Source organism: Podarcis muralis, chromosome 5 (assembly GCF_964188315.1).
Source record: "Podarcis muralis chromosome 5, rPodMur119.hap1.1, whole genome shotgun sequence".
NCBI classification, from domain to species: domain Eukaryota; kingdom Metazoa; phylum Chordata; class Lepidosauria; order Squamata; family Lacertidae; genus Podarcis; species Podarcis muralis.
This window is the reverse complement of record NC_135659.1, coordinates 83,403,706-83,425,695: the sequence shown is the minus strand read 5'-3', so window position 1 is coordinate 83,425,695 and position 21,990 is coordinate 83,403,706. Positions and strand designations below refer to the sequence as shown.

General features: G+C 45.1%; 1 protein-coding gene across 6 annotated transcripts in view; it reads right to left on the bottom strand.

Annotated features, from left to right (window-relative positions):
* Window positions 1–20,539, bottom strand: part of BCAS4 (breast carcinoma amplified sequence 4) — a 56,854-nt gene extending 36,315 nt beyond the window's left edge. For all 6 annotated transcript variants that reach the window (XM_028735204.2, XM_028735206.2, XM_028735205.2 and 3 more), the window contains exons 1-3: window positions 20,114–20,539; window positions 9,157–9,228; window positions 1,933–2,034 (exon numbers count right to left, since the gene is read on the bottom strand). In XM_028735204.2, coding sequence (XP_028591037.2) covers window positions 1,933–2,034; window positions 9,157–9,228; window positions 20,114–20,524 — 585 coding nt within the window. In that variant the 5' untranslated portion in view covers window positions 20,525–20,539. The remainder of the gene's footprint in view (window positions 1–1,932; window positions 2,035–9,156; window positions 9,229–20,113) is intronic.
* Window positions 20,540–21,990: the final 1,451 nt, after the last annotated feature.

Sequence of the window (21,990 nt, the reverse complement as noted above, 5' to 3'; positions counted from 1 at the left end):
ACTAAACGACTAAACAACAACAACAACATCTGTACAGAAAAGGATTGTCAAAAACAGCATTTTCCTGGAGATGTAATAAGGATAATGCTTCTTTAAAATACATGTTTTTACAATGTCCTATACTTACTAGGTTTTGGGAGAAAGTAGTGAATTATGTAAACAGGAGTGTATGAAAAAAGCTAAAATGTTCAGAGGATAATATTCTTTTGAACTACATACCTACTATATGGAATTTGACAACTGGACATCAATAAAAATAAAAATATCTTACAGCATATCTAAAAGCATAATAAAAACATCAAGCATTAAAAACCTCCTGATTCTCCTTGACATCTGATGGGAGGGCGTTTCACAGTGAGGGTGCCACTACTGAGAAGGCCCTCTGTCTGGCTCCAAGTAACTTCGCTTCTTACAGTGAGGGAACCAGAAGAAGAGTACCTCAGTGTCCGGGCTGAGCAATTAATGAATTCATCAATGAATTCCCTGTGCCCTTACTATGGCCAAAAGACTGATATTGCTGCACTAGAAAGATAAATGTGCAGATCAAAGGACTGAAGATCTGACTATACTTGCCACCTATGAGTGGATTGCTTACGGATGTAGACTTTTGCATGGGCACTTTCAAATGCTTTAATAAACTATAATAAGAAATGCAAATAGGTTCCTTCAACTATCATACACATAAATAATGCTAACTTTCCAAGCTCAGTTGTGCTAGGAAGAATTTCCATCAGTGCACACAAGAGGTTGGGTTTGAAATTTAAGAATTTACAGTCCTGATAACACAAAGACTTCTGAGTCACTTAAAGTGATATTAAACAATGCCATATGTATATTCCCATGTTTTGCTGCAGAAGCAGACTTCCTCACAGCCATTACAAGAGGGTGGCTTGTTAAAAAGAGAACATAATTCTGTTAAGTCACACAACCTTCCCTCACATAAACATCCGACATTCACAACACACAAGCACTGTGGAAGAGAGAAGCAGGCAGATTTGCTACCTAATAGAGTAAAAGAAGACGTATGAATGTTTGTGTGTATTCATTTATATTCACACACACAATCCTCATAATACATACATGCACACATTCCCATCTCTCAACAAAACCATTCACGTGCAACTACAGTGGTACCTCGGGTTAAGTACTTAATTCGTTCCAGAGGTCCGTTCTTAACCTGAAACTGTTCTTAACCTGAAGCACCAGTTTAGCTAATGGGGCCTCCTGCTGCCGCCGCACCACCGGAGCACGATTACTGTTCTCATCCTGAAGCAAAGTTCTTAACCCAAGGTACTATTTCTGGGTTAGCGGAGTCTGTAACCTGAAGCGTATGTAACCCGAGGTACCACTGTATCACATACATAGAACATTCACATTTTCAGTCTATCAGTTGACTTCAGGATTGGTTCAGCGGAGAAGGCATCAGGTAGCACAAATTAACTGTACACTCCTCAAAGTGCCCTTAGGCCCTGTATGTAAATTCTAACACTTCTGAGTAGTTAGAATATTTATAAATGTCCCATGGATGAATCAATGGCCTAAGAGGTCTCATTTCAATCTACTGAACCCAGAGTTCTTGTAGCCAATAGCTATTAAGATTTCAAAGACTGCAGAATGTATTTACCTGAGTTCTTATTACCTGGTTTGTTTTTTTTTGGGGGGGGGAGGATGACAAAAGCATTATATTACTGCAACTCTGCACGTTCTAGGCTTTAGTTTGATGCTTCACTGACCTCTTCCCAGCATTCAAAAAACACGCAACAGGAATTAAAAGCTTCATCGTATCAGTCCTGCAGAGAGCTGAATAATGTTTTCATGTTTCTAGGCATCAGCACCAGATTTCTAGGCTCACTTTTAAATCTTCAACACAAGCGCAGAAAAGAACTTTCACATGCATAATCTTCGGGACAATTACTTGGTGTGATAACAAACCTCTAGCTTATCCACTTTGGTATAGATGCTGTTCATTTCTATCACCTTGGCTTTAATTAGTGGAATTGCCTCATCCAAGAGTTGGGATGTATTGCTTCTAATCTGTATAGACAAAGGGGGAAAAATCTGTATCAGAAAGCACTAACAATAAATACCAGACATAGTTCACTCACTATTTAGAAACTGAAGTACTATTACTGTGTTTTACTTATTGTATCAGTACTGTGCACTTTCCTTAAGAAAGTCAGCTTATACGTATAAATCTCCTGATGGCCTCCCATTCAGTCCACATCTACATATCCTCAATGATGCTACAGTATCAAGTGCTCCGTTATGAATTGAGAACCATGAAAATATTCTCCAGATGTTGCTGCACTACATCTCCTGTTACCTGATGGGAGTACAACAACGTCGGGAGGACCACTGGTTCCCTACCTTTGCTTTTGAATCTGGGCACATGCATTTGCAACAAAAAAACACATGTTTTCACACAACAATATAGCTATTTGGCTTTCCGTTCACCCTTGTAGGAGAATGAAAGCCATGTGTATCAAGTGACCATTGGGCATTCTCTAACTGACAATTAGTTGCCTTCAAAGCTATCCAGTGAAGACTCTGCATAATGTTAAGATAACATTCTTTACTATAGCACTGCGGAACCTGAAGCGCTCCAGATGTTGTCAGACTCCAGCTTCCATCCGTTCCACCTAGCATGGCCAATGGTCAGGGATAGTGGGTGTTGTAGTCATACAACATCTGGAGGGCCTCCCATTTCCCACTCTGCTTTACACCAACAAAAGATGAAGCAGACAAAGGTGGTATCATCACCATTTGACATCCCTTTGGCCCAGGTCTTTGTTGTCCAAACATTTACAAAAGCAACAGAGCACTTCACGGACTAAACAAAGTTATGATGGCATAAACCATGGATAGGCAAACTAAGGCCCAGGGGCCGGATCCGGCCCAATCACCTTCTAAATCCGGCCCACGGACAGTCCAGGAATCAGCGTGTTTTTACATGAGTAGACTGTGTCCTTTTATTTAAAATGCATCTCTGGGTTATTTGTGGGGCATAGGAATTCGTTCATTCCCCCCTGCCAAAAATATATATATACAGTGGTACCTCTGGTTAAGTACTTAATTCGTTCCGGAGGTCCGTTCTTAACCTGAAACTGTTCTTAACCTGGAGCACCACTTTAGCTAATGGGGCCTCCTGCTGCCGCCACGCTGCCAGAGCCCGATTTCTGTTCTTATCCTGAAGCAAAGTTCTTAACCTGAAGCACTATTTCTGGGTTAGCGGAGTGTGCAACCTGAAGCGTATGTAACCTGAAGCATATGTAACCCGAGGTACCACTGTAGTCCAGCCCCCCACAAGGTATGAGGGACAGTGGACTGGCCCCCTGCTGAAAAACTTTACTGACCCCTGACATCTCTAATCCATGAAATCTTATGCTATAATAAAAATGTTAGTACTTGAGGTGCTTCAGAACTCTGTTGTTTTTGCAGCAGCAAACAAGCATGGGTAACTCTCTGGAAATATTTAAAAATCATTGGTTCAAGGACAAGGAAACGGAGCAGAGGTTAGAAACTGACCCTTAATTTACCAAAGATAAGCAAGCGAAGGTTGCTTGTTAATGTTGAAAGAAGCAACCTCAAAAGGCCTTTTGCAAAGCCAATGGAAGTACATTGAAAAGAAATGCAGTTTGAAATGTAGACAAAACAAGGAGATATTAATCTACAGAAGAACACTAAAGGTATGCCCTATAAGGTCAAAACAGGCATCTTCCTCCAGATGCAGAAATATATAAGAATCAAAGAATGATAGAACTATACTGTTGGAAGGGCCCACGAGGATAGTTCAGCTCCCTGCAATGCAGAAATATGTTCCTCGAGAAACATAACACCTTTTTGCCAGAGATTAGCAGGTTGAATTAAGAACCATACCAACAAAGAAACCAACATAGAAATATGCAGCGAGCCCTTATTTACTCCTCACCCTTGCACCCCCTTTGATAAAAAAGAAATTCCATTCTATCCTCCCCTCTTAGATAAAGGGAGAGTGTTGTGAACTCTAATGGGATCTTCTCTTCTCTTCTCTTCTCTCCTCTCCTCTCCTCCCTTCCCCCATGGCAGGTTCTTGAAAAATAACATAATCCGTTTCCCTCCGGGAGTAACCAAAACAAACTGAGCAAGGTAGGTCCTCCTAACTATCCCAACTGGTATTGGGTGGGTGGGTGAGAAGAGAGCAGAGGGTTCTGTGCTTATCAGGGAAACAACCAGTATTTTTGTTTCTTCTTGCCCACATTATTTTTGTCCCACTGATCTGACGCAGGATGAGAGAAGGCAGTAAAGTCTTTGTGTGTGCTGGTGTGTGTGTTTGCCTGTGTTGAGACAGAATGACGGTTCTATTTTCCCTTTCCTCTTTTGTGTCTACATATTTCCCGCAGTGAGCCTCAAGCTTGCACACACTGCCCTTCCCAGCCAGCATGGCTGCAACAGGACATTTTCACTTCTGTTTTAGACCAACCAGTTTGCTGTGACATTCACACTCAGGCAAACTGTAGTACAGTGGAACCTCGGGTTACGTACCGTCCTCCTTACGAATGCTTCGGGTAACAAGCTCCGCTAACCCGGAAGTAGATGTCCCCAGTTGCGAACTTTGCCCCAGGATGCGAGCAGAAGTCGTGCGCCAGAGATGCAGCAGCAGCACCTCATGTTAAGAACGGTTTCGGCCAAAACATGACTGATGGATGCCAAGATGGACTTAGGTATAAAACATGACCGATGGATGCCAAGATGGACTTAGGTATAAAACAACCTAGTGTGCCATTCTATATCTAAACCCTTCTGCTTCGTAGATTAAACGAAATAAGTCTCACCTGGTTTACTATGTTCAGCAAATCTAGCTTCCCTGGGCTAGAAATCATTACATCAGTAGGCTGTTTTTTAAAACCCTCAAAACATGAGACTTTGCTGATTAGTTCTGTTTCACACACCCTGCTGATCAAGGCTCTCACATCTACAAATATGTGAATTTGATAAAAATGTATGGCCGTGAAAATCTGATGTCATACGTGTCTAATGTGATGGATCTCATTTTATATATTTATATAACCAGCACTCTCAGTTCAGCCACATCTTTGCCCAAAGATTGTTTGAAGTTAGTGTCAAGTTGTGGGTAAACATATCAGACGACACAGCGATTCTTCAAACAGCTCTTCTTTATTCAGATGCCAGAACAGAACTAAGCTGAGGGGCTCAGTCAGCCTGCTTATATAGAGCTCCAGAACAATGTAACTGTTGCCATTTTCTAAAACTATCCAATCACTGAACGTCACTTTTCGATCCTTCATTTGCATACAAAACTATCCAATCACTGAACGTCACTTTTCGATCCTTCATTTGCATAACTATCTACAGTATCCCCCTGCTGGCCCAGGGTGAGAACTTCAGTACATAACAGTTAGGATTCTCATAAATCATAGGAACCAACAAATTTATGCAAATATATAAAGAATCATTGAGCCCAATAACTGTAACAACTAAACATACCCAGAGAAGCAGGATACTGAAAGCAGTGAAACAAATTAATGTAGAATGTTTTATTGACTCACTAATTAAAACGATGCATCCATTTCTTCATGACACCAAACAGAAGACTATAAATTCCTTGGTTTGTTTTTATGTGCAAAAATTGGAATGAATCTGAAAGATGACATGAAATTTTATTGGATACTATTTCATACACTGCTGAAAGGAAGCTGCCACTACAGGTATTTAGCACTGCCAAGCACAAATTCAGCAGACTAAGCATAATGCTTTGATGCTGCCATAGCAGGTCAATAATTTGTACACAGCCTAATTATTCATACTTCAGATTCTCTAAAAATGTTTTCATGGGTAAAGCAAAGATGAAGCAAGCAAACAAACCCCCATTGAGGAAAGGGGATGGGGGGAAGATCTCAAGGGAGAACTCAGTTTATTGAACCAACTTAAGTGATTTTTGAAAGTTTTAAATAGCTGAAATGCCAATAAAATGAAGTGTACCTCAAAACTCAGCATAGGCAAAAGTTTCAATTAAACTTTCCCTATAGGGAAAATGAAAAAAGAAGTGGCTATTCCTTCAGTGGCCCTGAAACTTGCAAAAATATTACAGAGCCACAAACTCTAACCATTTCGTTTGAACAGTTCCAAGCTTGAAACTCAAAGCTTGATCAGAATAAACTTTTGGCCACTTGCAGAGTTTAATCAATTTTCCGCATTCATTGCAATATTAAATCAGTAACAGGGGAGTAAGCAACATTGCCCCTGTTCCAGCTGTTATGAGCAACATAACTTTAAAGTCCCAAGCATAGTGGTTTGCGCAATTCCAAGCACTGGTACTTACCTTTAAAGGCAGCCCTACATGGCTTGGTACCTGGATAATGCTTTCACCTACATCAACCAGCCTGTACACTAAAATCTTCCCCAAAGGCCTTTCTTTGGGGGCTGCCACCACCATTTGAAGCAAATGGGAGAGGGCCCTTTTAGTTGTGGAGAGTCACTTGCAGAGCCCTCTCCCTATGGAGGTTTGCCTGGCAAGAATGCAGATGTCGTTTAGATTCCCAGGCTTTTAACCTCCACTGTGATTTTCTCCTGCTGCAATAGTCAGTGTTGTCTTCTACTGTTTTTGCTTGTTACTGTTAACCAAGATTTTGAAATGAAGGCAGTGTAAAAATGCTGTCTGCATGTGATAGTGTTGAAAACAATGGCAAAACTGCACTGGAAACCAAAAATCAGATTTAAAAAGAAGCAGGATTGTACCACTTTTCCAATTTACTGTACCAACAAAGATAGAATGGCTTGCCAAATTATTGGAGTACTACAATATATCGGGAAGGTAAACGGCGTTTCCGTGTGCTGCGCTGGCTCGCCAGATGCAGCTTGTCACGCTGGCCACGTGACCCAGAAGTGTCTCCGGACAGCGCTGGCCCCCGGCCTCTTGAGTGAGATGGGCACACAACCCCAGAGTCTGTCAAGACTGGCCCGTACGGGCAGGGGTACCTTTACCTTTACAATATATCCAAAACAATGGGAGAAATTGGAAGGATCTCAAAAGAGAAGGCAGACAGGGACTGGAAGGTGTTTAAAAGATACTTGCAAAACTATATCGAAAAATCAGAACTCAGAATAAACAAGTTTCGTTTCAAATATTGGAATACTAAATAAGATGGATAACAATGTGTAATAGAAAAAGAAGTATGAAATTAGGTTAAAGGTGTGTGAAAGAAAGTAATAGAAGTGGAAAGAAATTGCAATTGAGTAGATTGGAAGTCTAACACAAAGGGCGAGGGGTGGTGGATGGTGATGGGAATTATCTGTGGGATTGAGTGTAGGTATGTTGTAGGTATGTTGTATGTATGTGGGTATGTTGTATGAAATGTATGTTTGTATGTGTATTAATGTTGAATTATTTTAACAATAGAAAATTAAAAAGAAGAAGAAGCAGGATTGTAATTTACTCACCTATGTAGAGTTGTGTTGTTTTGTTTCTTCAAATCACACAACTGTTTTCCAACTTATGTAAACATTTAGACTAGTATCACAACCCTATCCATGATTACTCAAAAGTATCCTCCATTCATTTCAGTGAGGCTTACTTCCAGGTAAGTGGGAAATAAGGGTTTTGTGAGCTGCAACTGTCACAGGGAATTTAGAGGTGGCAGAAGCCAGATACAGTGGTACCTCGGGTTAAGTACTTAATTCGTTTTGGAGGTCCGTTCTTAACCTGAAACTGTTCTTAACCTGAAGCACCACATTAGCTAATGGGGCCTCCTGCTGCCGCTGGGCCGCCGGAACATGATTTCTGTTCTCATCCTGAAGCAAGGTTCTTAACCTGAATCACTATTTCTGGGTTAGCGGAGTCTGTAACCTGAAGCGTATGTAACCCGAGGTACCACTGTATCAATAGTTAAACAGAAGGCTAACTTACTGTTTCAGCATACAGTGGTACCTCTGGTTACGTACTTAATTTGTTCTGGAGGTCTGTTCTTAACCTGAAACGGTTCTTAACCTGAGGTACCACTTTAGCTAATGGGGCCTCCTGCTGCTGCCGGGCCGCCACGCAATTTCTGTTCTCATCCTGAGGTAAAGTTCTTAACCCGATGTACTACTTCCAGGTTAGCGGAGTCTGTAACCCGAAGTGTTTGTAACCCGAGGTACCACTGTACTAATTATGTTACAAAAATATTTGATGTCTTTCTTAGGAAGAGCTGCTGCTGCAGCATTGCTGCTTTGGGTGGGTTCGAGACATGTCATAATTTTCTTCATTTGCACTTGCCTAACTAATTCCTACTAAAAAGGGGCCAAGTTGGGCTGCTGTGACAACATACAGCAATTCCACTTCTCCTAAGCATTTCCAACCGCACTGCATATACAGCAGCGGTGAGGAAAGATGCTGATAGCATTCTTATCAATTGCAGCTTAGCACTATTTTGTTGTTTCAAATGAGTTTGCACCTTGGGGCAACCAGATGACTGCATTATAATCAAAGCTATTATTCAGCCACCCCACCCCAAGTCTTAAACCATCAACTGGGGGGACGCCAATCATTGTGACAGGTCAGCATGGAACCTCCTGAGAAATGCGCCTTGCGACCCCACCAAATAATAAGGGCAGCAGTGCTAACAAGCAACTTTTCCCAAAATGACCTTTGGGTACCTGTTGTACTGAATGCCACCAGACTTTAACCTCTCTGGAAATCTAGAAGAGGGAACATACAGAACGGGGGGTGTGTGTGTGTGTGTGTGTGTGATGAACCTGTCAGAGTGCTTAAACAACAAAAGCCAGAGAGGCATGGGGATGATCTAGGTTCCTCGATGTGCGTGTGTGTGTGTTGTAAGGAGCACATTAAATTTACAAGCGGAGAGCACTAGTCTAGGCCCTTAAATATTAGTGCGCCAGAGTGCCACCTTGTGGCTAAACCATCGCTGTAATAAAAAACCATTTCAGGGAAGGTTGTAATCAAGATGGCTGCCTCGGGAAGAGAGAGAGAGAGAGAGAGAGAGAGAGAGAGAGAGAGAGAGAGAGAGTGTGTTCCCTCCCTCCCGCCACCACAGCTGCCTGCTGCCTTGCCTGAGCTGCCTGCATGGCTTCTGAAACACTCACAAGATGGCCTCCACAGGAGCCAAACAGAGACAACAGTTACAGTGTTCAAGGTCTACAGAGGTGGAGCTAAGTACATACCAGATCAGTCATGCCACAGAACTCATCCAGTCTTATTAACATCTCTTCTATAGACTCCTCTATTTCTTTCACCTGGAAACAAACAAACAATCTTAAGGAAGTTGCATCTATGAAAGAGCAAGGCGATCGCCTTCCAAGAATAGACATTAGCACGGTCTGCATTTCAATAAAGTTCAGCGATGCCATTCAGCTATTAAAAATAAACGATGGTAATCAAATAAAATAATCATTTGCCATTTAGCAATTAAGTGTCACACACAGGCACGCAGGCACAAAATCAAGGTTTTTCAAGAAATAGGCTACATTTTCAAAATGGATCGCCTCTGAAGTTTCAAGACTGCCCATGGCAATTCTCAAGCATACAATACCTTCAAATTTTGAGTATTTCCTGCTTGGACAGTCTGCACACATTATAGTTGGTACATTGCTGAGACATAGGTCTACTGTCCGAGCAAAGATCAATTTTTAAAAATGGAAATCACATTTAAGTTGATGATGCTAACTGTTAAAGAACCCAAATTATTTCTCCATTTTACAGGGATCACTCTTGAGAGCCATTTGACCTTTTAAACTTGGATGTTCACTTCTTTCAGAGTGGGATTTCCAAGGAAGTATTTCTATTGTAGTATAATTAGCAAAAGCAACAGAAACTCTTGGGATAGCATGTTGTGGAAAGGAAAAGAAGTGAGAGGTGGTTTGGCCACTCGCAACATCTACCTTCTCTCTTTTGTGCTGATGGAAGTTTAGAACTTCTGTGTATACTTATAGAATGGTGACATTTTCTCTAAATTTGCTGTTTGGAAGACAATTTCAGAGTTAACAGTCTCAGCAGCCAATCATTCACACTCGTAAAAGTTTGACCACTTTAAAAATTGAACAGGTTACTTAGGGTCTTGAAGTGAATATAGTCATACCTCAGGGGTTGAAGTTGCTTCAGCCTGAGCGCTTTCGGGTTGCGCTCCGGGGCGACGCAGAAGTAACAGAATGCGTTACTTCCAGGTTTCGCTGCTCGCGCATGCGCAGATGGTCAACATGACATCACGCGCATGCACAGAAGCAGCGAATCACGACCCGCGCATGCGCAGATACGGGTTGCGTTTGCTTCAGGATGCGAACGGGGCTCCGGAACGGATCCCGTTCGTATCCAGAGGTACCACTGTATAAAGAGAGATTCCTGGTGAAAACTAGTTTTCTCTACCCACCTCTGGATCATCTTAGGACTGGTGTAGACAACCTGGGATACAACCTCAGATTTATAGCCCACTCCACTCAGGGTTGGTAAGTAAACCAAAATGTAATGAAAATAAAGGAAAACCATTAATTTAATGATTTTTTCATAGCATTTCTCAACTTAACCCATAAATAATATGGCCTGAGTCTTAACCATAGTTGACCAAGGCTAGTAGCTTTGTCACAAACTGCCCTCATGCCAGCATAGATACCTTGCATTAACCATGGTTCATGCTAACTGAGGTTACTGTGTTAACCATAGTTCCAAAATCGTATTAAGATGCACACTGACTGCCTAATAGCTTCCAAGCCAAGTTCAAAGATTTGCTGCTGACATATCAAGCCCTAAACAAGCTGGGACCAGTTTAGCACTTCCTGCCCCAGTACGGACTAAGGGTGGTATCCAACTAACCTGTTCCACCAGTGCAAGGATTTAATACAGAATAAGTGAATTAGGGTTGCCCACTGTTCAAGATCAAAACCCTCTTTATAATTTCATATAGCAGTTTTGCCACAGAGATATTACCCCTTGGGATAAAAACACAATAGTTATAGTATGGGGATGAAAAACTATAAGACTGAAGGGATTTGATGGGAAAAATTTCAGTTCCAAAACGTTTCCACCAATGCGATATTGCAGGCTTGTCTTTAAATGTGTAGGCAACATCTACCATAACACCTTAACCATCTAGTAAACCAATAGCTTTATCTTAAAACAGCGAAACAAAAGTATTCATAGGGAATTCTTTGAAGAAGGCACTTCCTATAATGTCTCTGTGCAAGTATTCAAATAAATATTTTGATTATTTCTATATAGAATATTTATATCTCACCAGACATTAAAAGAAACCAATATGGGCAGTGAACAATATAAAATGATTAATAAGATTACATCAAGAACTCAATAAATCAGAAGAATAACTCAATTTAACTGGATCACCTCTTAGGGAAAGCATAGGCAAACAAATATGTTTTAAGTAGGCACCTAAATGCCCTGTGGGTTAAATCACAGAGCCTAGGACTTGCCGATCAGAAGGTTGGTGGTTCGAATCCCCACGAATGGGGTGAGCTCCCGTTGCTCGGTCCCTGCTCCTGCCAACCTAGTAGTTCGAAAGCACGTCAAAGTGCAAGTAGATAAATAGGTACCACTCCGATGGGAAGGTAAACGTCATTTCTGTGCGTGCTCTGGTTCACCAGAAGCGGCTTAGTCATGCTGGCCACATGACCCAGAAGCTGTACGCCGGCTCCCTCGGCCAATAAAGCGAGATGAGCGCTGCAACCCCAGAGTCGGTCACGACTGGACCTAATGGTCAGGGGTCCCTTTACCTTTACCTAAATGCCAATACTGTAGGCACCTGACTACTATTCACTGGGAGCAAATTTCAAACAGCAGGCGACACAACACTAAAAGCCATTTAGAGCATGCAGCACTACTTAAGAGCATTTATTTCAAAGATCCAAGTGACCAGACAGAGGTACTGTATATAAATCCTGGCGATCCCAATTTGCTTGGGGCTTTATTTGCTAAGAGGAAGACCTTAAGCTTGGCCCGCTAGCTTATTGACAAGTCAGTGCTGTTCTCTCAGCAGTGGTGTTACATGTTGTTGAAAGGACTCCTCCTTGAACAACTTCGCTGCTGCATTCTGCACCAGCTGCAGCTTCCATCCAACTTAAAGGAAAGGTGCATATAGAGTGCATTGCTGTAATTTAATGGTTGCTGACCTTCTCAGGCATATGGGCACATTTCTGAGAATGTATTCTGGATACCAAACATAAAATGGCTACGAGGCAGTGAGACACAGCACAAAGTAGCTGCCGCATCCAAAGGCGCAGAAAAAGAGGCATGGCAACACAATTGTGCAAATATGGAAAACTTTAATTTAAAAACTGCTTGAAACATGCAAACAGCCAAACACATTCTTAGAATCTCCTTTTCCGAGCATTATTCAGTCTTATCTGTTGCTGGTGAGGTGTTGAAGATTTAAAGCTAGAAGAATATAAATAAAACGTGTTTCAAAATTCTTCTTGATCTCGGTTATTGCATGAATATAAATACATGCACTATCTATCACAAATGAAAAGATTTACAGTGGTGCCTCGCAAGACGAAATTAATTCGTTCCGCGAGTTTTGTCGTCTTGCGATTTTTTTTGTCTTGCGAAGCACGGTGTCGGGAAAGTTTTGGAAAACCTTCAAAAATCACCAAAGTCTTTAAAAACCTCAAAAAAGGCTACCACACCGCGTTCTATGAGTTGCTCCTCGAAGTCAAGTCGCAACTGTATTAACGGTGTTAAGAAAAAGGAAACAAACTTGCAAGATGTTTCCGTCTTGCGAAGCAAGCCCATAGGGAAAATTGTCTTGCGAAGCAGCTCAAAAAACAAAAAACCCTTTCGTCTAGCGAGTTTTTTGTCTTGCGAGGCATTCGTCTTGCGAGGTACCACTGTATTTAATTCCGGCTGGCTAGTAATCATGCTATTTTTATTACTTAAATAGTTTTTATTCCACTCCTCAGCCAGAAAAGGCTCCCTGAGTGGCCATACAGGTCGCTAAAAAGAAAAAGAATAAAACACAGAACCTGACCCCAGTCTTACAATCTGGAAAGGCATGGCACAAAAGGAAAATGAATTGGGAGGGAGGAGGAAATGATCAAATGCATGTAGAAGTTATTCGTTACAAAAGTATGAACACACAGAATAGAAGAGAGTAACTGATGAGAGACAACACACCAGAGTTGTGGTTGAAAAACACTGCCCCAGCCTTGCTGACTGTATAGACTATGCTGCCTTTTACTGGTGACAAGCTTTTGAAAAGCACAGAATGCCACTTCAAGGAAGAATAAAAACAGAAAGAGTTGTAAACCAAGGAACAGACTTACTACTCTCACAAACTGGGACCACACCCATTTTAAATTATTCTGTCATCAATGCAAAGGGAGGGGGTGGAGATCTTGCAAGTACAGTGGTACCCCGCAAGACGAATGCCTCGCAAGACGGAAAACCCGCAAGACGAAAGGGTTTTCTGTTTTGGAGGCGCTTCGCAAGACGAATTTCCCTATGGGCTTGCATCGCAAGACGAAAGCCCATAGGGAAATGCTGGCGGTCGGGAGCAAAGACTTTCGCCCACAGCCGGCCTTCAGAAGAGGACCTCTTCTGAAGGCCGGCGGGGGGCAAAAGTCTTTGCTCCCCCCCGCCTGCCTTCCCCCCGCCTGCCGGGGGCGATCTTAAAATGCTGGCGGGCGGGAGCGAAGCGTTCGCTGCCGACCCCCAGCATTTTAAAATCTCCAAGGGACAGCAGAGAAGTCTCTGTCCCGGGGAGGTTTTAAAATGCTGGGGGTCGGGAGCGAAGCGCTGCCGACCCCCAGCATTTTAAAATCTCCCCGTGTCCTGGGAAGGTTTTAAAATGCTGGGGGTCGGGAGCGAAGCGCTGCCGACCCCCAGCATTTTAAAATCTCCCCGTGTCCCGGGAAGGTTTTAAAATGCTGGGGGTCGGGAGCGAAGCGCTCCCGACCCCCAGCATTTTAAAACGCTGTTCCGAAGGGGGGGGGTGGGGACACCTGCCCCAGCCGCCCCACTTCGGAAAGCTGTTCCGAAGCGGGGAGGGAGGGCGGGGACATCTGCCCCAGCTGCCCCACTTCGGAAAGCTGTTCCGAAGTGGGGAGGGGGGGCGGGGACATCTGCCCCAGCCGCCCCACTTCGGAAAGCTGTTCCGAAGCGGGGAGGGGGGGCGGGGACACCTGCCCCAGCCGCCCCACTTCGGAAAGCTGTTCCGAAGCGGGGAGGGGGGGCGGGGACACCTGCCCCAGCCGCCCCACTTCGGAAAGCTGTTCCGAAGCGGGGAGGGGGGGCGGGGACACCTGCCCCAGCCGCCCCACTTCGGAAAGCTGTTCCGAAGCGGGGAGGGGGGGCGGGGACACCTGCCCCAGCCGCCCCACTTCGGAAAGCTGTTCCGAAGCGGGGAGGGGGGGCGGGGACATCTGCCCCAGCCGCCCCACTTCGGAAAGCTGTTCCGAAGCGGGGAGGGGGGGCGGGGACATCTGCCCCAGCCGCCCCACTTCGGAAAGCTGTTCCGAAGCGGGGAGGGGGGGCGGGGACATCTGCCCCAGCCGCCCCACTTCGGAAAGCTGTTCCGAAGCGGGGAGGGGGGGAGGGGACATCTGCCCCAGCCGCCCCACTTCGGAAAGCTGTTCCGAAGCGGGGAGGGGGGGCGGGGACATCTGCCCCAGCCGCCCCACTTCGGAAAGCTGTTCCGAAGCGGGGAGGGGGGGCGGGGACACCTGCCCCAGCCGCCCCACTTCGGAAAGCTGTTCCGAAGCGGGGAGGGGGGGCGGGGACACCTGCCCCAGCCGCCCCACTTCGGAAAGCTGTTCCGAAGCGGGGAGGGGGGGCGGGGACACCTGCCCCAGCCGCCCCACTTCGGAAAGCTGTTCCGAAGCGGGGAGGGGGGGCGGGGACACCTGCCCCAGCCGCCCCACTTCGGAAAGCTGTTCCGAAGCGGGGAGGGGGGGCGGGGACATCTGCCCCAGCCGCCCCACTTCGGAAAGCTGTTCCGAAGCGGGGAGGGGGGGCGGGGACATCTGCCCCAGCCGCCCCACTTCGGAAAGCTGTTCCGAAGCGGGGAGGGGGGGCGGGGACATCTGCCCCAGCCGCCCCACTTCGGAAAGCTGTTCCGAAGCGGGGAGGGGGGACGGGGACATCTGCCCCAGCCGCCCCACTTCGGAAAGCTGTTCCGAAGTGGGGAGGGGGGGCGGGGACATCTGCCCCAGCCGCCCCACTTCGGAAAGCTGTTCCGAAGTGGGGAGGGGGGGCGGGGACACCTGCCCCAGCCGCCCCACTTCGGAAAGCTGTTCCGAAGCGGGGCGGGGGCGGGAACACCTTCTGAAGGCGGGCGGGGGGCGAAAGTCTTTGTCCCCCCTGCCTGCCTTCCCAGGGGCTTTTAAATCGCCTCGGAGAGCGGAGAAGTCCTCCGCTGTCCCGGGGTTTTTTAAAATGCTGGGGGTGGGAAGAAAAGCCCTTGTTCCCCCCCCCCAGCCTTCAGAAGAGGTCCGGGGACAGACTGTCCCCGGACCTGGTCTGAAGGCGGTTTCCCTAGGAACGCATTAATTGATTTTCAATGCATTCCTATGGGAAACCGTGCATCGCAAGACGAAAAAACCGCAAGACGAAGAGACTTGCGGAACGAATTAATTTCGTCTTGCGAGGCACCACTGTACTCAAAATGTGCAAGTACTGTGGGTATGTGGCCTTAGGTTCTCACCTGTCTTTGGCATTGCTCATTTAGTCCCATAAACAAAAACTCATCTCAAACAGAAGAGAATCAGAAAACAACAGCAGCAGGTTGCATTAATGTTTTAGCTTGTGCCTGCAGCTTGTTTGCTAAATTATAATAATATAATATAATATAATATAATATAATATAATATAATATAATATAATATAATATAATATACCAACACTATCATACCATTGCTAAAGCCTATACAGGTACTTACTACATTATTTCACCACTTCCTGACATTAAAATAGAGCAAGTATATTTTTGCAAGCATGAGGTTCAACTGCATGGTGTGTCAGTTACTTCTAGTGCTTATAGATTCTATGAAAAAGAACACCAGAATGTATGTATAGGAAACAAAACCATGATTAAACCACAGCAAAATGAATACTGAGGTCCATAGCTCAGTGGTAGAGCCCCCTGCGTTGCAAGCAGAAGGTCACTGCTTCAATCCCGCCATCTCCAGGTAAGACAGGAAAAGACTCCGGCGTAAAATCCTAGAGAGCTGCTGCCAGCCAGTGCAGACAATATTGAGCTAGGCAAACAGTCAAACTCAGTATGAGGCAGCTTCTTATGTTCCTAATGCAAGTTCATAGTGGTTTACCCATAGCAATGTCTAAGTCAAAAGCAAGGAGTATGTGATGTTTCTTTCAGCTTCCATTTTAGCAAAAAGTTTACTGAAAAGCTGGAGCCTTGGTATTTTTAGATTAAAATCCAAGGAGTATAATCTACATCAAATCCATTGCAGGAAACCTATAGCTTCACACCTGGAGAATCTTGAGAGCCAATCAGATAATGAGATTGGTTCCTATGGAAACATGCCGAGTTACATGTTTCAATACTTTTACCATAGGGATTTTGTGTATCCTTCCTGTCTGAGAGTTGGATTTAAAAAAGGAACATTATTAAATCATTAAGGAGACTCTGCACACGTAATATTTTAGCATCCTTGGCATCGTTCTGTACGTTGCCTTGAGCAGTATTAGACATGTGACGTTGCAGAAGTCCGTTCAACTTCCAAAACATTTGGAAACCAAAGCGCTGCTTCTGATTGGCTGCAGGAAGCTCCTGTCGGACGTTCGGCTTCCAAAAATAGTTCACAAACCGGAACACTCACTTCCAGGTTTGCGGCGTTCGGGAGCCTAAACTTTCGAGAACTAAGCTGTTCAAAAACCAAGGTACGACTGTATATTAAACAACATTTCAGGGGCAGGACGGAAATTGTACACAATTCAAAAATTAGTAACTATGCACAGTTCTATGCCAAGTGACGCATTTCAGTCACGTAAGACCCAAAACTGTAGCACAAAGGGCTTTAGCATCTCTATATGTGGCACCACGTGAGACGTGAGACTTTTTTTTTTTTTTTTTTTTTTTTACCAAGATAGATCTGTACACTCTGTAGTTAGTAGTTGTGGTACTGGAATGACATGGATTCACTTGGTCACTTCAGAGTAAAAAAAAGCAGGGTCTAAAAGGCACAAGTAAACCAACACAGCTTCAGCTGTACAACTTACATTACTCTTAGCACTGCAGCCACCATGGAATGAACCCTTAAGATACAATGAGAAGGCGGGGGGGGGGGCAGCATGGACCCCAACACAGCCTTCATCCTATTCTCTCCCTGGGCCAGTCTGGGCACATTCAACAATACTGCTGCAAATCACGAAAACAGGAAAGGGACGCTGAGCCTGTAGCTCATTCATTCATCTTTCTCCTAGTGACTCTGAAGGTTTGTATTCGTCAAAGTACATTAAACACACAAAACATTTTCAGACATCTGTATGTGGTTATTTAACGTGAATCTGCTAAAATATGTATTAAAAATAACTATTAGGTGACAGACAAATTAACATACCTATTCTGCAGGAATATGAAAGACAAATGAACACACACAAAAACACAATAAACAAACAATGAACATCAGATCCTTTGCAACCTTCAAAACTGATGGATTTCTCTTTCCCCTTCTAATTTCCCCCCCTGTATTCTTTTTATTCTTATTCCTTATGTATGGTTTAATAGATCTGGGGTGGCTAAGCTACAGTCCCCCAGACATTGCTGAACTACAACTACTGTCAACTCTGGCCACTGGCCTGTTGCAGTTTGAACCCCTTCAGATATACGGTGCAGATGTGCTCTAGCAGCACCACCATCTGCAACAGCAATTTGCTGCAGTTGCTCCCCCCCAAGGAGGGATTGCTACTGTTGATTCACCTCTTCTTGCCCCATATCACAGAAACCAAGGGTAGCACTGCCAACTCCTGGGCACTGCTCTTTGTGGTGTCTGTCCCCACCTAGTTCTCTAACTGTAGCAGATGGAACGCCAACACAGAAAGGAATCAGGGTGTATTACCTGTGACAGTACAAATTTGGTATTTTCTCAACTCCACTGGTACAGATACCTCCTGCTCTTGAACTGTTTCTATTCCAAACTGTTGTTATAAAACCTGCTATTTAATTTAAATAACTGGTACATGAGTTTGCTTTTTTCATCTTTCCTCCCTGTCCCTTTTCCTTTTATGTCATGTCTTTAAAACTATTAAGAAAAAGAAAAGGGGTCGTCCTGTTTTAAACGACTGGATATAAGCCACTTTGGGAGCCTTCTGGCAAGTTACACTCTAAATAAATAAATAAAACCTTTTTTTAATAGTGCAACTATACACATGCTGACACAGAAGCAAGTCTGGGTGCATACAGCAGCATACTTTGCATGCAGAACAGAAGGTCCAAATTTCCATTCCTGGCATCTATATACATCTTATACTGTACTCCGTATAAGGCAGCTTCTTGTATTATTTCTAGATAAATGGGCACAGCACTGTAACCTTAGGATATAAAATTAATTTTTATAACATTAACTGACATCTGCAAGCAGATGTGTCTGTGCATACGGAATTCTTTAGCTTTCCTATGCTTCAACAAACACTGAAGGGAAGGTGGCTAACCGTTAGCTTTGGTGGTGTTCATAGCTTTCTTTCAAAAAGAAAATGTGATCATGTTTTACTAAGTAGTTGTTTGTTTTTTACTGCATTGAGGTTTTCTCTGAATTTCAGCCACCCAGAGAGCCCAGCTTGGTAGAGGAGGTGGGACAGAAATCTTAAATAATAAAGTGGTTTGATTTTAAAAAGATAAAGGCTGCCTTCACCAATCACATGCTCCCAGTTTATTTATCTGCTCTTCTAAGAATAGCAGTGCCAAATAAGTTTGTGCATAGCAGAACTCCTTTGCTTGATAATGCTAACTATCCATTCCTCAATTATTTTCCAGGTTGCATCCATGTATTAAGACAGACCATCAGAAAGCCAACTAGCTCAAGTTAATTAGTTTGGCTCCACACAGAATTGCTTTTACAGCATTAAGACCGCCTTTCTGGACAGCTGCTGTAAGAAGCTGCCTTTGGAACAGGGTTTGTGAGTGGATTTAAGAGTTATATAAAATGTTGTTGACTGCATTCCTTTATATAAAGATTCTTATTTAAAAAATCAGGAAAAGTTGTCCCATCAAGAGGGAGTTGAGTGTACTTATTTATTTATTTAATAACATCTTATATACTACTAGATTGTTGCAGAAGAAACCTCAAAGCAGCTTACAATAAAATGCTCACCTAAAATATTACAACCCTAATTAAAAACATACAGAAAGTTAATACCAGAATATATTAAAATGAACTAAAACTCATACACACTTTCTAGATATCTGCGTAGGCTTGTCTAAATAAGAATGTCTTCGGCAGGCACAAAAAAGAATACCGTTGCCGGACAAGGGAAATAATGCTACCTTGCGTATTTTCTCTATTTGCGCTGGCTGCCAGGAAAATAAGACCCGAATTTGTGCCTCAACTCTGAATGGATCCCCACCTCCACGCCCACCCCCTGCTTCCCTTTGTTATGGCTTAGCTTAGAATTATAGAATTGCAGAAGGGCAGAGCTGAAAGGGACCCCAGGGTCATCTAGTCCAACCCCCTGCAATGCAGAAATCGCAACCAAAACCTCCCTGACAGAGGCCTCTGCATAAAAGCCTCCAAGGATGGAGAGTCCACCGCCTCTCGTGGGAGTCCATCCCAAATGGCTCTTACTGTTAGTTTAGTATTCTATTGTGTGTGTTTGGATCTAAATATATGTGTGAGTATGTACACGTGTACACACACACACACAAACACACACGAAATGATAGGATACTAAACCTGGCATCTATCTCTGTGTGTGTGAACGTATACACCCTCCCCACAGACACGCGTCACCCCCCCCCCCCCGCAGCGTGGCTTTCAAAATTCCCCCACATCCGCCAGAGACAAACGAATCCAATCCCACCCCCCCAAAAAAAATATTTTGGCGGGAACCCCACCCCCGCCGCCACGCCCACCTGTCCTTCCCACCACCGTAGCTAAGCAACGCTTCCCCCCTCCCCCCCGCCGCGGGTGACCCCTCAGCCGCGGCCGTTAACCGCCCACGCACCTCCTCGCGCCCCTCTCGCCCCGCCTCAGGGGCCAGGTAGAGGGCGAACTGCCGAGCCTCTTCTTCCGCCGCCTCCTCCTCCGCCCTCAGCTGGGGCTCCCCGTGGCCGCCTCCCTCCTCAGCTGAGGGGGACAAAGTCGTCGACGAGGCCGAGGCTTTCCCCCGCTCCGAGGCCGCCGCGGCGCTCATGGCGGTCGCCGGCAGTCGACTGGGCCCGGAGGCCGCGGGTAACGGCTTCTCCAGCCCCGGCTCGGGAACCCCGCCGCAGCCAAGCGCCGTCGGCCGGATCCGAAGCGGCTCCCTTTTTCCTGGGGCCGCCGGGCGAGCTCGGGGCGCCCCCTGGCGGCGGCGGCGCGGAACTGTTGCTCCTCCCGCCCAAAGGTGGAGGGCGGCGGCGGCGGCGCCCCTCATCGCCCTCGATTTTGCCTCTTCCCCCTCGCAGGGGTGGGGAGCCTGTCTCTCTCCAGATGCCGTTGGAAGACGGCTCCCGTTCGGGGCCAGGGTGAAACAGCCACCTCGGGCGGAGGAAGCACAGGTTCGCAGACTCGGGACACCGAGGGTCATCTAGTCCAACCCCCTGCAACGCAAGAATCTTTTGGCCAACGTTGGGCTCGAACCCGCGACCCTGAGATTAAAAGTCTCACGCTCTACCCAACTGAGCTGACCCAAAGCAGTGCCTGGCAGGGAACTGTCCACACAGATATCTTGCGCCACCAGCACACAAGCTATGGGGGTGAGGGATGCTGGGGCAGGGCAGGGCAGCACTCCCTGTTTCGCATCAAGCAGTAATTACCTAACCCATGCAATAACCAATAGCTCATCATATGGAAAGATCATTTGACAAAATTAGACCATTGCAGTTGAGCAAAGTCAGAATGCACTGCCTTCCTTCTTCCCTATAAAAGGACCCCTGACCAGTCGTGGTCCAGTCGTGACCGACTCTGGGGTTGCGGCGCTCATCTCGCTTTATTGGCCGAGGGAGCCAGCGTACAGTTTCTGGGTCATGGCCAGCATGACTAAGCCGCTTCTGGCAAACCAGAGCAGCGCACGGGAACATTGTTTACCTTCCCGCCGGAGCGGTACCTATTTATCTACTTGCACTTTGACGTACTTTCGAACTGCTAGGTTGGCAGAAGCAGAGACCGAGCAACGGGAGCTCACCCCTTCGCAGGGATTCGAACCGCCGACCTTCTGATCAGCAAGTCCTAGGCTCTGGTTTAGCCCACAGTGCCACCCGCGTCCCTCCTTCTTTATATCATTGCACAAATGTCTGGCTGTTGACCAATTACAATGCAATCTTTAAATGCGTGGCTATTCAGGCATAAGCTCTGCCAAGTTTGAAGGGACTTCCAGGGAAGTTTACTTAGGTTGTTTGATGTTATGTTGTAGAGACTGTCTATTTTGGTGAGAACAAAAATGAACATTTTTTGAAATACTTCAAATATTTTCTGTGGGTAAAGTAACTGCACACCTGATTATTTGCTCCTTTGCTCATTTAATTGTTGCAGTTGTACACTACCTTTCTGCCAAGACACCTTGGGGTGGTTAAGAATTTAAAATATTTTTTTAAAAAAAAGAAAACTTTTTCAGGTGATTGAAGATATTCAGGAGTTTATTATGGGATGGGTTTCCTAGCCCAGGTTATATTTCCTGCCTCCCACCCCATTCTGTTTGTCCTAGAGTTTTTGGATTTGTTTGTTTAACCCAACAGCTTTTTGTTGTGTTCCTTTGGTAGCTGCAAGACAGACAAGAACACAGCAGGTGGAGCTTTCCCTTCTGCATTATACAATGATGGGGAAGCTGTAACTGCTGTAGAGAAGAATAAGAATGCAGCCTTTACATGCAACATGATGCTTTGCATGCTTGCTCAGATATTG